Raw genomic sequence first — 16,031 nt, 5'->3', positions numbered from 1 at the left:
AAAGGGAGAGAGAAGAGAAGAGGAGAGAAGAGAGGAGAGGAGAAGAGGAGAGGAGAAGAGGAGAGGAGAAGAGGAGAGGAAGGGAGGAGAGGAGAAGAGGAGAGAGAAGAGGAGAGAGAAGAGGAGAGAAGAGGGTGTAACACCTAGAAGCATTTGTGGTGCATGATGGAGGGGCCGGACTCTTCGTACTCTGGCACGCTGATCCACATCTGGAAGGTGGACAGTGAGGCCAGGACGGAGCCACCCATCCACAGAGAGTACTTGTACTTGCGCTCAGGGGTAGCAATGACCTTGATCTTCATGGTCCTAGGTGCCAGGGCGGTTATCCCCTTCTGCATTCTGTCGGCAATGCCTGGAGACATGGTGGTGGCCCCAGACAACATGGTGTTGGCGTAGGGATCCTGGCGAATGTCCACATCACATTTCGTGATGGAGATAAAGGTGGTTTCGTGGACGCCACAAGATTCCATGCCCAGGAAAGCTGGCTGGAAGAGGGCCTCAGGACAGCGGAACCGCTCACTGCCAGTGGTGATCGCCTGACCATCAGGCAGCTCGTAGATTTTTTTTTTTTTTTTTTGAGAGGTTTTTGCTATAGGGCACATGCGCTCACCAGACAGACAGAGAGAGACAGAGAGAGACAGAGAGACAGAAAGCAGGGGGGATGGCCACGCCGCAATCTGCTCTACTCCATTCTCTTCTTGGGATCTTGGGCACACACGCACACGCGACCGGCGTGAGTTTAAGCCACCGGGTCCAGGACTTGAACCGCGGTCAACTATGTGGGAGTCCAGTGACATAGCCATTATGCTAACTGCTGGTCCCTCGTAGCTCTTTTTTAGGGAGGAGCTGGAGGCTGTGGTGGCCATTTCCTGCTCAAAGTCTAGGGCAACATTGCACAGCTTGTCCTTGATGTCATGCACGATTTCCTGGTTGGCTCCGGTGAAGCTGTAGCCACACTCTAGGAGGATCTTCATGAGGTAGTCTGTCAGGTCCCAGCCAGCCAGGACCAGACGCAGGATGGCATGGGGGAGGGCATACCCCTCATAGATGGGCACAGTGTGGGTGACCCCGTCACTGGAGTTCATCATGATGCCAGTGGTACGGCCAGAGACATACATGACAGCACAGCCTGGAGGAAGTGTCGAAGGTCTCAAACATGATCTGGGGCATCTTCTCCTGGTTGGCCTGGGGACTCAGGGGAGCCTCGGTCAGCAGCACCGGATGCTCCTCGGGCTCTACACGCAGCTCATTGTGGAAGTGATGCCAGATCTTCTCCACGTCGTCCCAGTTGGTGATAATGCCAGGCTCGATGGGGTACGTCAGGGTCAGAACGCCTCTCTCTCTGGGCCTCATTGCCCATGTAGGAGTCCCCCTGGCCCATGCCCACCATGACAGTCTGGTACCGCGGGTGTCCCATGACAGAGGGGTATGGCCTGGGGGCCATCATCGTCAGCGAAACCGGCCATGCACATGCCGGAGGCGCTGCCAACAGTGAGTGCAGCAATGTTGTCATCCATGGCGAGCCGAGTGTAGGGTGTGGACTGGCAGCTGAGGAACGGTGAGGGCGAGAGTCCTGTGCTCGCGGTGAGGACGCCGTCTCAGCAGTCCAGTGTCCAAGTTCTCAGGAAATTTACATACAAGTACTGAGTTACAGATGACCACAACGTTTCCAACTTACTCTCAAAACTCCAAGGAAAAAAAATAGGAAGGAGAATAAGGAGGGAGTAGAAAGAAGGAAGGAAGGAAGGAGGAGAGTATATACTTCGGATCTTCAAAAGAAGGTCACGGAAAGTACATATTATGAAAAAACTATCGTGGATTTCTATAGGCTTTTTGCACCAAAATAAACTCGTACTTTAGTTCCAGTTTTCCATGACCTTTCGAAATCCCTTTGTATACAAAGGACAAATTATAAACAACTGGTGAATCTAGGTAAAGTGTACACAGAAATTCTTGTGCTATTCTTGCAACTTTTCTGTAAGATTTAAAAATACATCAAAATAGATAGTTTCCCCAAATAGACCGCTAACTGCCAAAAATATTTATGTTTAGGTGAAAAGCTAATAATAAAACATGAACTCAATGCATTACAAGAAATTCTTTCAGGAATATTGGTATCAAAATGATACTTTCCTGGGACCAGCAGTTAGCTTAATGGCTATGTTGCTGACTCCCACGTAGTCAACCGCGGTTCGAGTCCCAGACCCGGTGGCTTAAACTCATGCCGGACGCGTGTGCGTGCATGCCCAAGATCCCAAGAGGAGAATGGAAGAGAAGGGATTGCGGTGTGACCATCCACCCTGGGGGTGTGTGATTTTTCGCTTTCTGTCTGTCTCTCTCTGTCTGTCTGGTGAGTGCAGGTGCCCTATAGCAAAAAAAATAATAATAATAAAATAAAATCTCTCTCTCAAAAAAAAATACTTTCCCTCTGGTGGTAATTTTCCAATACTCTCGTTGGCTCTAAATTCCTTTTTAGAACTAAAAATTCCAACTCCTATAAGCTTAAAATAAGAGGATTTTTATGAAATTCCAGTGACAGATATCATTTCAGAAAGTTTCGCAAGTCAATAAACAGAAATTAGAATGAGAGGGGCTCTTTATCGCCCACCTCCCCCTGGATTCTTCAGTATTTTTTTCCTTATGATACAATGATTTACCAGGCAATATGCCAAGATAAGGTCAAACAGGATAAGGAAGGCTTTGTGGGTAGATGATTCAACCTGTGCCACAGAAGCAAAGAACTGTATTCTCCCGCACCTCAGGGCTACATAAAACAATCTTCACAAGGGCCAGCAGGTGGCATTACTAAGGTGCTGGACCCCCACCTGATCAGCGGCAGTTTTGAGTCCCAGACCCCGCAACTTGAAACTCACACATAGCACATGTGCATGCATGCCCCAAATCCCAAGGGAATGGAGAAAGGACTGGAATGCAGCCATCCCCCTGGGGGTGGTTTCTCGCTTTCATTCTGTCTCTCCAGTGAGTACATGCATCCTATGGCAAAGATCTCTCTTTAAAAAAAAATACATATATATATATTTTAATAAACAAGGTAATGAATAAGAGCATTACTACCCAGCGTAGCTTATTCTACCTCCTCGATCTTTCTGTCTGTATTTGTGGTTAAAAATCAAGCCACAAGCATGACCTTAGTCCTAAAAAGAAATCATGAAAAATTTTTAAAAAGGAAAAGAAAATACCAAGATACTGAAAACTACCAAAGGAAAACATTGCCTCATGAATGTCAAAGGAGACATTTTTAAAAGTCACTTTTTGCCTCTAGAAGACCCTTTGAAATAATCACTACAATATGACTCAGTATCCAAAGCATTATGCTAAGTATGTAGTTCGAAACATTCACATGCACAGAGACGAAAATGTAATTGGTGTTGTCATTTCAAAGATGAACGTTGGGTTTGCAGATAATAGAGACTGACATGCTCCTAAGCGAATAAAGGAGGTAGCTAAATAAACAAATGTTGTGTCTCTACTGTAAGGAAATATGGGGGGGGCGATGGAGGCAACCTTTTCAGCACAAAAGAAACTTAATACCCCGACCACATGAAAAGCGATCGCGATGGGAATAGCACAGCTGTTAAAACCCAAGTCAGTTTGTATTAAGTCCTCCAGCATGTTTATGTAAAACAGGACTCTCAGAATGACCACCAAGAGGAAATCATTTTGCTAACAACAACAAAAAAAGATACCTATATTTAATTGCATGGTTACAATGGGTGTGAAAGAAAGACATTCTCTTTGAAAGACTATAAGGGACCCCAGTCAGCTGGATGCTTGTGATTCTTTGACAAACAGTGTCTTGAGGGCTAATTGAATTAGAAATGGAATAAGAAAGAACGAGTGTTTGCATTTCAGTTAGGGAGCCCAATTATCTTGATTTCATTGACTAGCCAGCTCCACATAAAGCCCTAGGAAAACTTCTGGCTCCTGTGCCAAATGACTTCAATATGAAAATTAATACTGCCAAGTTATTTTGAGACCAATTAGCTCAGCCATTCAAAGGAGGAAAAAAAAAAAAAACTCCACTTACGAGCATGTGTAATCCTAAAACTTGCATTACTAAAGACAGACCTGCTTGTAGATACCCTTGAAGCCCTGTCTTGAGAGTATATAAGATACCTTCAAGAAACTACAGAAACAATGAGCTCACGGCTAACTATTGACAAAGGGTGAGTTTAAAATCACAAGGCAGTCATTCGGGATGCATAACGGTAAGACACAGGTTTAGCTCACTTTCGAAGCAAAAAGAAGATGACTCTAAGTTTGAGGACTTACATATAACCAACCCGATCTGTCAACATTGCCAAATCTGAATTACATTGTTCGAGAAACTGGTCAGGAGAGTGCTTCGTGTAAGGTCTGACCTAAGCAAAGTTTTCAAAGAAAGTTTGTCAACTCAAGAGTAGAGAGAATTTCCCTAGAATTCAGTTCCATCCAGGCTGCCAAATGTAGGCTTCACAGCAAAAAAAAAAAAAAAAAAAAAGAAAAAAAAAAAAAAAGAAAAGAAAGAAAGAAAGAAAAGAAAAGAAGAAGCCCCAAATTATAACGGAGAGACCTCACAGTTCGGGATTACTGGCCCACAACACTCTTTTTGCATGGCATTCCTACATAAAAATCTTTACTTACCAAGATTGTTTTTAAGAAGCTTGAGTTTTCAAAAGCCCAGGTCAAATCTCTGGGTGTTACAAGGTTTAAAGGGACTCTCAAGAGGAAATTGGCTATCACATACTATACACATATAAAAATAACCCAGACAGTATCTCAAAGCCTATTTAAAAGATGCCATCTCTACAGTTGAGATGTATCAGCCGGTTCCCATTACAATGGACAGCAAACCAGCTCTATTTTTAGAGCACAGGGAAAGATCAAAGATGAGGGGCCCTTTTTATTGGCTCCCCTTCCAGGCCCCTAATCTTTGTTTACTTTTTCTTTCCCATTATGTAGATTTCCAAAAGACACAGAGCACCAGGCCTACCCAGAGTCCCCCACTCTGAGTAATGCTTAAAATTTGCTCTAGGAGAGTCTAGGGGAGGAGGGAACTCTGTGAAGGAACACAGCACAGACCAGTAAAGTTCAAGTTCAAACTACCGTGATTACAGAAACACCTCAGTCTGCCTCTGTATACTGTACATCAAATTAAATCGGGCTGGTTTCTGTGTGAGAATGAATACGGATAGTAATGCACGAAAGATCACAAAATCCTTCCTGGTTGTTTAGACTCCACCTCTTCTCCACAAAAAGCTAGTGGTTTTGGTGGCTCGGGATGGTTAAGGCTGAGGTCAAATGCGGATGGGCTCCCTTTAAAGAAATACAAAGCATCTCAAATACAACATGACTTACTTTGGAAGAACAAGCTGTACATTTGTCGAACGCCAGGCTGACGGGAAGGACATTATCAAACCGCGACAGAAATCCCCGGATCTAAAAGCAAAAACAGTAAGCATCAAGCACGGAACGGACACAGCCATAAAGTACCTGCGTGGTTTCTGACAAGCAGGGAATGAGGAAGACGGTGGTCCCCACAGAGACGGTGGCTAACATAAAGCTGGACAGGAAGAAAGTTGAATTCTCCCTTGGACGGGGATCGGTTTGAGGAAGAACTGTATTATGTATTAGGTCCTTTATTCCATTAGGAACCAGGGCCTCCAAATTGTGTGAAATATTCAACACAGAAAAACAAATGAAATCCAGAACACGAAAGGCAAGCTGGAATATCTAGAATACTGTTTAACTGCATCTTCTTTATTCATGAGAGTTTGTACATACACGAGAGAGAAAGAGACAGACACCCTTCACGGGGCCTGGCATCCCACGATGCCTTCCCCCAGCCTACTGGCCCTTTGGAACTATCTCGCCATGTCGGGCCAGAGATTCGAACTCCATTCACCAGGAGAAATCTGGCCTCTCTTGGGCAGCAAATTACCACACTGCCACAAAGGGGTCCCAGTATTTTATAAACAAATGTTTAAAAATATAACAGGGAGAGGCCGACAGGTGGCATGGTAGGTAAGGCACCGGACTCCCACATGGTCAACTGCGGTTCGAGTCCTGGACCTAGTGACTGTCTCTCACTCTGTCCCTCTCTAGTCAAATTAAAACAAATAAATAAGTTAAATCAAATAATTCCTTTAAAAAAAAAAAAAAAAAAGGGGGGGGGAGCCAGCAGGGGGCATAGGGGTAAAGGTCCTGGACTCCCACATGGTCAATGGGGTTCGAGTCCCAGACCCAGTGGCTTCAAAATCACACCAGGCATGTATGCATGCATGCCCCAAATCCCAAGAGGAGAATGGAAGAGAAGGGACTGCAGCATGACTCTCCCCTCTGAGGGGTGACTTCTCGCTTTTCCCCCATCTCTGTCTCTCTCTGGTGAGTGTACGTGCCCTATGACAAAAACCTTAAAAAATTATACACACACACACACACACACACACATATATGTAAATAAACAAACAGTTCATCCAGTTTACTCTGGCTCAGCTGTCCAAGTTTCAGTACGTACTGGCTGAATCCGCATTTTTTGCAGTATGGCATTGGGTGGGGCCTCACAGGGGAAGGCGACTACGGAGGAAGGCAGAGATGATCCTAATACACACACCCAGTTATTGTCTCGATTTGGAACAGAGAGAACGGCAGGAAAGAAAGATCACGGAATTTCTGGGGAAACAGCACCACCTTGAGCATAAACGTCTAGACTGCGACTGACTGGCATTTCCAGAGGACCAGCTGTAACTGGGCTTCACAAACCAGGGCGTAGTGAAACTTAGAGCACTACCCACTAGAGCTAGACCTACACCGAAAGGCAAGTTTTCATCTGTTATATGATATCGGTAAACTCCCATTACTGAAAATAGGAATAGCCAAAAATCTCTAAAGTCTACCCAGGCCTCCACATTTGTACTGAGCCAGATGACACAAATCAACTCGGGAGTTCATTTATCTGATTTTTCCTTACTAACCCGTCTAAGCCGACAAAACTCAGGCTGACAAAGGAAAAGCAACTAGGCTCAGGTAACAGTAAGTGACAGCACTGAGATTCAAAAGGGGACCTCCTGCCTCCAAACCTGGCCTAGGCCCAGGCTTCTGGGCTGGGCTGCTCCTCCCCCCTCCCTCCCTCCCAGGGTGTCACAGCTTTGTCTTCAATATTGGGTCTCCTTAGGGCTGGCAGGTGGTGTGGTGGTTAAGGCGCTGGAACTCCCACATGACCCACCACAGTTCGAGTCCTGAACCTGGTGGCTTGCTTTCTCATTTCCTCTCTCTCTGGTCAAAATTAAAAAAAAATAGGGAACCAGCAGTTAGCATAATGGCTATGTCGCTGGACTCCCACGTAGTCGACTGCAGTTCGCGTCCCGGACCCGGTGGCTTAAACTCACGCCGGGCACGTGTGCATGCGTGCCCGAGATCCCGAGAGGAGAATGGAGGAGAAGGGATTGCGGCATGACCATCCCCCCTGGGGGTGATTTCTCACTTTCTGTCTCTCTTCCTCTCTCTGTCTGTCTGGCGAGCGCACGCGCCCTATAGCGAAAAAACTCTCCAAAAAAATTTTTTTTTTTTAAATAGTAATAAAATGAAATAATTCTTAAACCTAAAGAAACAAATATTAGGGAACCAGCAGTTGGTGTAATGGCTATGTCGCTGGACTCCCACGTAGTCGACCGTGGTTCAAGTCCCGTACCCGGTGGCTTAGAACTCACGCCGGGCACGTGTGCGTGCGTGCCCGAGATCCCGAGAGGAGAATGGAGGAGAAGGGATTGTGGCATGACCATCCCCCCTGGGGGGTGATTTCTCACTTTCTGTCTCTATGTCTCTGTCTATCTGTCTGGCGAGCGCACGCGCCCTATAGCGAAAACCTCTCAAAGAAAAAAAAAAAAGAAACAAATATTAGATTTCTTCATGATTATACTAGATTCACTTATTAGAACAAAAGAACGAACCCATGTGCCCTTCAACCATCCTACCAATACCCCTACTCCCCTCAAAACAAAAATGAAACCTGGACAGTTTAAAAAAAATTAAAAACAACATCAGACTAAGGAGATAGGTATTCCTGACAGGGCCACACCATGCTGTGATTCTCTGCCCCAACCTCCCAGGTAGCCAGGATTACAGACAGAGCGACCAAACCCATCTATTCAGGGTGAAATCTGGGCCTCCCACGTGGCCCCTGCCTGGAGCCATGGTACCCTACTGCTGTGCCCCTGCAGCTTGGCTTTGACAGACCCTTGAAGGCCAAGGCTCCCTTCCGAGTTTGGGTAACTCCATCTGCATGCCCACGCTGCAGCAGTCTAACGGCGGGCACATACTTACTGCTAGGAAACCCAACCCTGAAGGAAATGCCCAGAACAGTTTCGGAAACAGCCTTATCGAGAGGTCATGTGATTTCCATGTGACCCAAGACCAAAAGTGTTTGGTAGAAATAATTACTAAATTAGGGGCTCGGGGACCGTTAAGTGGAGTAGTAGTTAAGGTGCTGGATTCCCACGTGGTAAACATGGTTCGTTCGAGTCCTAAACCCAGAGACTTCAAAACTACTCTGGGTACATGTGCATGCAAGGCTAAAGACCTCAGAGGAGAATGAAGGAGAAGAGTCTGCAGTGTGGCCACCTCCCCAGGAGGGTGATTTCTCACTTTCCCTTTGTCTCTATTCTTCCCAACGAGTGCATGTGCTGCATGGAAAAACAAAAAAACATTTTTAAAAATAATGATTTAATTTTATTTAATATTATTATTATTTTTTAAATTTGACCAGAGAGAAAGAGGGGGAAAGTGAGAAAGCAAGCTGCCAGGTCTGGGACTCTAGCCGCAGTCGGCCATGTGGGAGTCCAGCACCTTAACCACCCTGCTACCTGCCAGCCCCAGGCAGAAAACTCTTTAAAAATGAGTTCAGCCACCGTGGCAGAGGCAGGAGCGTGCTGCTCTAGTGTTGGAAGCCACGTGACTGACCGTGGGTTTGATTCCCCGAGTTGACTGGCTGGAGAGCTGGAGGAAGGGGAATCATGAAGTGCCACGTCTCAGCGAAGGGTGCCTATCTCTCTCCGTGTGGGATTTAAAAAAAAAAGAAAAAAATAGGAGAAGTTAGATAGCCTCACTGGAAACCTTTGAGGATGGGACGACTTTTCAGTTCTCTGGATCTCAGGAATGTGGTGACCATTTCCTAACCCAGGGGTCCTAAGGCATCATCCGGGTCCTAGGTCGGTACTCAGGTCACGGAACCAGGAGGCATCAAAGGGCAGAAAACAACACGGTAAGCCATGGAGGGGGATGCTGGGCCCCTCCTGCTCAGCCCTCTGCAGGCCTGAAGGAATACTTGGGGCATGCTTCCTGTTCACCCCAATCATCTGCACGTTAACCTTACTCACAAAGAACTTCGTATTCAGCATATCTTCCCATTAAGATGGTCTGTAACATGGCCTACATGTTCAGGTCTCCACGTGAGTTTCATGGAGGTTCTCTCATCCTGTTTGCTCAGACAGCTTCTAGCAAGCGTTCTTCACGTTGGGCGAGGAATACGGGTCGTTTCTGCGCTCAACAGCTATGTGACAGCGGGTGATGGGGGTGAAGATGAGAAGGGATGGGACCAGCACTTGTAATGGCTATGTTGCTGGACTCCCATGTAGTCGACCGTGGTTTGTGTCTCGGATCCGGTGTCTTAAACTCACGCCGGGCGCGTGTGCGTGTGGGCCCAAGATCCCGAGAGAAGAATGGAGGAGAAGGGATTGCAGCGTGGCCATTCCCCCTGGGGGGTGATTTCTCGCTTTCTGTCTCCCTGTCTTTCTCTGTCTTTCTGGCGAGCGCACACACCCTATAGCAAAAACCTCTTTAAAAAAAAAAAAAAGATGAGAAGGGAAAGCACAGACTGGGTTAGGAGGAGAGAGAAAAACAAAAGCAACACCACATGCACAGGTGGTGAGGAGCAGAGGAGAAAGGGCCGGACGTGGTGAACGGCTTGGCCGAGTGAGGGCCAGCACGCCATTGTTCGGCATCCGCGGGCGGCTCTGGACTAGGAAACGGTGACTCATTTTCCCAGGAAATGAAGTAGAATAGTATCTGTGTGTGAGGGCTTGCAAAGTCGCCAAGTTGGCACCAGAAGGCCCAGAACTTACCCGAAGTAACTCCATGTTCAGATCATTTAAAAGAGGAAACGCTTCTTAACCCGATTATAATGGAGTCCTAGTGGGTACCCCCACAAATGGGCTCTGCCCCTGTCGTTGAGTGCAATCCTGCTGGGATGGAGTTTCCTTTTTTTGGAGAGGTTTTTGCTATAGGGTGTGTGCACTCCCCAGAAAGACAGACAGAGACAGAGAGACAGAAAGCGAGAAATTATCCCCCCAGGGCAGATGGCCACGCCACAATCTCTTCTCCTCCATTTTCCTCTCGGGATCTTGGGTACGCACGCACATGTGCCTGGCGTGAGTTTAAGCCACCAAGTCCAGGACGCGAACTGCAGTCAGCTACATGGGAGTCCAGCAACATAGCCATTACACCAACTGCTGGTCCCTGGGATGGATTTTTCTAACACACAGCTCTGGGCCTCCCACTTCAAATCAGCTTCCTAAAGCTCACCACAGAAAGCAGAGAATTCCTTACACGGGCACTCGAGGTCCCCCCAGTCTGGGCCCAACGTCCCTCCCCTCAGTACAAGTTGGATTAAATCTTTTCCCAGATGCTGTTGAGCTGCTACCATGAACTACGACTCCCTTCCCAAAGACATTCTTCCTTCCCGATCTTGCCTCAGACTGGACTCTGCGAATCAGAAGTCTTCCTTTCGGCAACAGCGACATACCTATTCGTAAGTCCTCATCTTCCTTAAAAGCCACTCCGTGCAAACACACCTGCAGCGAGTCCTCAGTCTACCTGCCACCCAGCCTACAGATACCGTCTCCATCCTTTAAGGTCCTCCCTTTGATCTTTCTACCCCAAATACCTTGTGCAGTAGTTTTTTGGCTTTTTTAAAAATTAGTAACAGGTTTATGGAGATATAAATCATGTACTATAAAATTCATCTTTTTCAAGTGAACAATTCAGTGGGTTTTCAGCATACTCAGAGCGTGCCACAAACATCACCACTACCTAGTTAAAGAATATTTTCATCACCTGAAAAGGAAACTCAGAACTCAAAAGTCTTCATTCTTTTCCGCCCCCATCCCCTATACTTTTAAAAGTATAGATTTTTGCTATAGGGCCTTCGTACTTGCTGGGGGAAAGAGAGAGAAAGAGAGAGAGAGAGAGAGAGAAAAACTGACAAATCACCCCCCCTTGTGATCCCTTCTCCTCCATTCTTTTCTCGGGGCTCTGAGCACGCACATGCACATGCGCCCAGCGAGCACGAATAAAACACAAACAACCTGAAGCCTATGAAGTTATTCATACCTGAACTACACAGCGAAAGCATGTCCCAGACAAAGCACAAGAAACACTCTAACTTGACCACCATTCATATTTCCCAGGCAGCTTGAAGCCCTTCCTCATGATCAATGCTATAATTTCTAGTATTAAAAATGCAGCGTAATAGCTAGGTCACTGGACTCCCATGTAGTCGACCACGGTTCGAGTCCTGGACCCGGCGATTTAAACGCACGCCGGGCGCGTGTGTGTGCGGCCCTGGGAGCCCGAGAGGAGTATGGAGGAGAAGGGACTGCGGTGTGGCCATCCCCTCCTGGGAGGTGATTTCTCGCTTTCTGTCTCTCTGGTGCGGGGCACGTGCCCTATAGCAAAAAACCCTCGAAAAAAAGAAGAAAGAAATGCAATGAGTCATTCAACTCCCATGTACTCGACTGTGGTTCGAGTCCCGGACCCGGTGACTTAAAACTCACGCTAGGTCCACGATCCCAAGAGAAAAGATGAAAAGGGATTGTAGCATGGACCTTCTCCCCTGGGGGAGGCGATTTCTCACTTCCTGTCTGCCTCCCAGGAGAGAGCACACACTCTGTAGCAAAAATCTCTCTAAGAAAAAAAATACAATGAGTTTCCACACTATGCCCTGCATTTCCCCAGTCTGACAAAAACTACGTAAGTTTCAAGAGCAGAGGTTGCTACTTAAAGTTTTGCACCTTATTAGACATATAGAGAAAACCCAGAAAAAATATAAAACAAGGTATCTTGTGCAAAAGTCCTGATATGAATAAACACATTGGCACCTACTTAAAGGGCCACGCTCCAGTTCACAGTCAAAGGAGTTAAAAAGGTTTGTCCCTGCTTCAGCAGAGCAAAAGTCACCATAGCCTTCCTACTTACAAGCTTGCAGGGCCAGCCTCGTGGCCTGGTGGTTAGGGAGCCAGATCCCATATGGCTGACTACAGGGTTGGAATCCCAGCCCTGGCAGCTTGGAAAACACACTGGGTGGGTGGGTGTGCATGCCAGCTCGAAATCCCAACCGGACAGAGAAATGAAGGGAAAGGAATCACAGCACGACCACAGTGCACTAGGAGGTCATTTCGCCCTTCTTCTCTCTCTCCCCCTCTCTCTCTCGGGAAGGGTTGAGGGGGAGAGCGTGCATGCGTGCTAGCGAGTACACATGCACCCTCTGGGGGGAAAAATTTAAAATAAAGTTGCAAAGTGTATGAAGAAATATGCTCACTCAAGTTTTTTTTTTTCTTTCTTTTTAAAGAAAGGTTTTGGTATAAGGGCAGGTGCGCTCGCTGGAGAGAGAGAGAGACAGAGAGAGAAAGCAAGAAATCTCCCCTTAGGGGGATGGCCAAGCCACAATCCCTTCTCCTCTGTTCTCCTCTTGGGATCTTGGGCACGCACGCACACGCACCTGGTGTGAATTTTAAGCTGTCAGGTCCGGGACACAAACAGCAGTCAACTATGTGAGGGTCCAGCGATGTAACCATGATGCCATCTGCTGGTGCATCACTTGTTTTGTTTGGTTTATAATCAACTTGTCTCATCAGAAGAATTCCCTGGAACTCGATTTGAAAAGGCTGGGGTGAGGCCTGAGAATCTGTAGGGTTAGTCCCAAGTGATTCTCATCAGGCAAGCGAGTGCCCCCGGGCTCTCCGTAACTGTAGTTACACCTCCCCGTGGCTTCAGTACCACGCAGCGTCTGTTAGCTCGCAGAGCATGATGGGGACACTCGGCAAGCCTCTCATTCTCGCCACGTTGTTTAAGCTAGCACCGCCAGACCTAATGCAGCCTATGTTAAATGAACATCTAGGTTAAGAAGCTTTATCAGGACCAGCAGATGGCGTAATGGCTATGTCGCTGGACTCCCATGTAGTCAACTGCGGTTCACATCCCGGACCCGGTGGCTTAAACTCACACTGGGCATGTGTGCGTGTGTGCCCAAGATTCCGAGAGGAGAATGGAGGAGAAGGGATTGCGGTGTGGCCACCCTGGGGGGTGATTTCTCACTTTCTGTCTCTGTCTTTCTAGCGAGCACACGCGCCCTATAGCAAAAACCTCTTTAAAAAAAAAAAAAAAGCAGCTTTATCAAGTGCTATCAAAGTTATTTCTCCACCCGCATGGAACTAAAGCCTCTCGACACTACCCAAGGTAAAGTTTTTGGGACTGCACTTGGCTTACTCTCAACTCTTGTTCTATTACTATTGATACATTTTGCTGTTAGTCTCTCTTTAGAGTAGGTATTAAACAGATTTCAAACCTACTGAGCTCTTCCCAAAATAAAGATAAGCACATACAGAAGACGAAAGAGTAAACAAATACAATAACCCAGATTCCCATAGCATATTTACTTCCACTTAGTTTTTAAAAATTAACATCGAATTTCTTCTTAAGCGGGCTCCTTTGAATAGTGTTTTGTCCTTCTCCCTCTTTCTGAGGGGGCAAGAACAGCCAATGACTAAGCACACAGACACGCAAATGCGCACAGGGTGCATTTTACGGCATATACGTGACTCCTTGAAAAAGGCTGATTTGTAACCAAGTTTATCATCACAATTGGCTTTTTCAAAACACAGCAGGAAGGTACGGAATGAGAAGTATGAGTTTCTATGGTCCTCAACCTTACTCCCCTCAAATAATGAACACTGGTGTCCTGGGGACCCTTCTAGGAAAGTAATACTTTATGCACTATTTTATTTTGTAGCTCTGCAATGTATGTACCTTTGCTACCCCCTGAATAGTTAAAATCCCACCTGGGAACCCCAGAGCTTAGGAGAAAGGTGCTACCTGCAGTTTCTGGGCTCCTGCCCCACACGTTGTCTCCAGCCCAGAAAGGACAACACAGCTCCCGTTGAAATCCCTGTTATCCAACCCCGGGCCCTCGGGTCACATCAGAGCTTGGCCAACAGAGCCTTGGCCCTCACCAGGAGCGGACGCTAGGCAGGCGGGATGCGGACGACTCGGAACTACGCCTCTAAATGGCTTTCTGGCCTCGCTCCTGGGCTGCCCTCAGCAGACAACGTGCCCCAGCCGCATCTCAGCAGAAACACCTGTGTCTGCCTGATTACCATCCACCGGCTCTTACGCAGGAACACCTGTGAGGGCTGGGCGTGGGCGCCGACTGCGAACGTCAAGGGTCCTTTTAGAAACTTAACTAGTGGGCCAGCAGGTGTGCAGTCTTTAAGGCACTGGAACTCCCACGTGGCTGACCGCGGTTCGAGTCTCAGACCCAGCAATTTAAGACTCATGCCAAGGGCATGTGCGTGCGTGCCCAAAATCCCGAGAGGAGAATGGAGGAGAAGGGACTGAGGCGTGGCCATCCCCCTCAGGGATGATTTCTCACTTTCCCTCTCACCGTCTCTCACCTCACTCCATTAAGCACATGTGCCTTATGGCAAAAACCTTCATTTAAAAAAGAAAAAGATAAAAGAAAGCTAGCTAGTGCTACGGGAGCACAGTTCAAAGACGCTCTGAGAGTAGGATTTGCTCTGTTTCCTTGAGGGTTTCTGTACTCTGTCTACCTTACGCCACCAGGGAGCCGTCCTCACAGGCCAAAGCAGCCGTTCTGAAATGGGCTGGGCAACTAGTCTTTTGCAATGGCTCCCAGGGGATTTTGATGGAAGGCCAGGTACAAGAATCCCTAGATGAGGTTGCTTCCCAATTGACAACTAAACAGCACCAGTTCTGTATCCAGAGCCACTCTTGCCTCCTCCAGTCTGTCCTCCAGGTAATGCAGCAGCCAAACCTGACTGTATCATGCCTCGGTTTTCAACAGATTCCCGCTGCACTTGGACTGAAGGTCCAAACCTTCAACATGGCCTCCAGGGTCAGACGGTGGCACGGTGGTAAAATAGGAGGCTTTGCCAGACAGAGCCATGGGGAAAGGTTCCAGGTTCCCATTCAGAGCACCCATGATCTGAGGTTGGCTGAAGCTGGGGCTGGACTGTGGCATCAAGACCTGCCTGGGGGGGAGGGGGGGCTGTCTCTCTGTCTCTGTCTCTCTTGCTCATGGAAATAATAAATACATTTGGAACGATGAAATGAAATGACCTACATGTCCCTCCCTCCTCCACTGGCTGCAACGCCCTGCCTCACAGGTACTCCCCTCTCTGTTCCTCAAACACACCGAGCCCCTTCCCACCTCCCTCTCTGCCTCTCCCTCGCCTCCCCTAATGCACGCACTCATCTCCCTCCCACGTAAACAGCAGATCCCTCCTCCCTTTAGAAACGCCAGGAAGGCATGTCCTGAACCGCTGTGAAAAACGATGCCCCAGGGGAAGCCAGGGGAGCGCTGGCCCTGTCTGGTGTCTTCGCACACGGCGTCTCGTGTTGGTCTCATACCACCCTGGGACCTTCCCCTCTTCTCCAGATATGGAAATGGAGGCTCAGAGAAGTGACACAGTTTGCCCACGTTTCCATAGCTACCAAGTGGCCAAGCCAGAAATCTGAATTCTCTTCCTTCTAGTGCCAAAGCTTGGAGAACAAAGCTGAAAAGTAGAGAGGAGGTAAAAAAGACAGGAAGAAAGGAAAAGCAGGGGGGCCAGATGGTTGGGACTGCAGCAATGCACTGCTCTGTGAGGCTGGCCGCTGTGGGAAGATTCCAGGTTTGCACCCTGAACATGCGGGGCACGCACACGCCCGCCATCCAGGGATGGCTGAAACTGGCGGGAATG

The 16,031-nt window shown here is 47.7% G+C and overlaps 1 protein-coding gene and 1 pseudogene across 1 annotated transcript in view; both read right to left on the bottom strand.

Annotated features, from left to right (window-relative positions):
* ATG7 (autophagy related 7) overlaps nt 1-16,031 on the bottom strand; it is a gene marked incomplete at its 3' end in the record, with an annotated part of 183,734 nt that overhangs the window by 47,510 nt on the left and 120,193 nt on the right. The window contains 1 exon segment of the mRNA XM_014592471.2: nt 5,359-5,439. Within this exon segment, the coding sequence (XP_014447957.1) occupies nt 5,359-5,439 (81 nt within the window).
* Nucleotides 144-1,612, bottom strand: LOC102492497 (actin, cytoplasmic 1-like; annotated as a pseudogene).

Source organism: Tupaia chinensis, unplaced genomic scaffold, assembly GCF_000334495.1.
Source record: "Tupaia chinensis unplaced genomic scaffold, TupChi_1.0 Scaffold000704_1, whole genome shotgun sequence".
In the NCBI taxonomy this organism is placed as follows: domain Eukaryota; kingdom Metazoa; phylum Chordata; class Mammalia; order Scandentia; family Tupaiidae; genus Tupaia; species Tupaia belangeri.
Note: the sequence above shows the minus strand (reverse complement) of the source record. Positions and strands in the feature narration are given on the sequence as shown.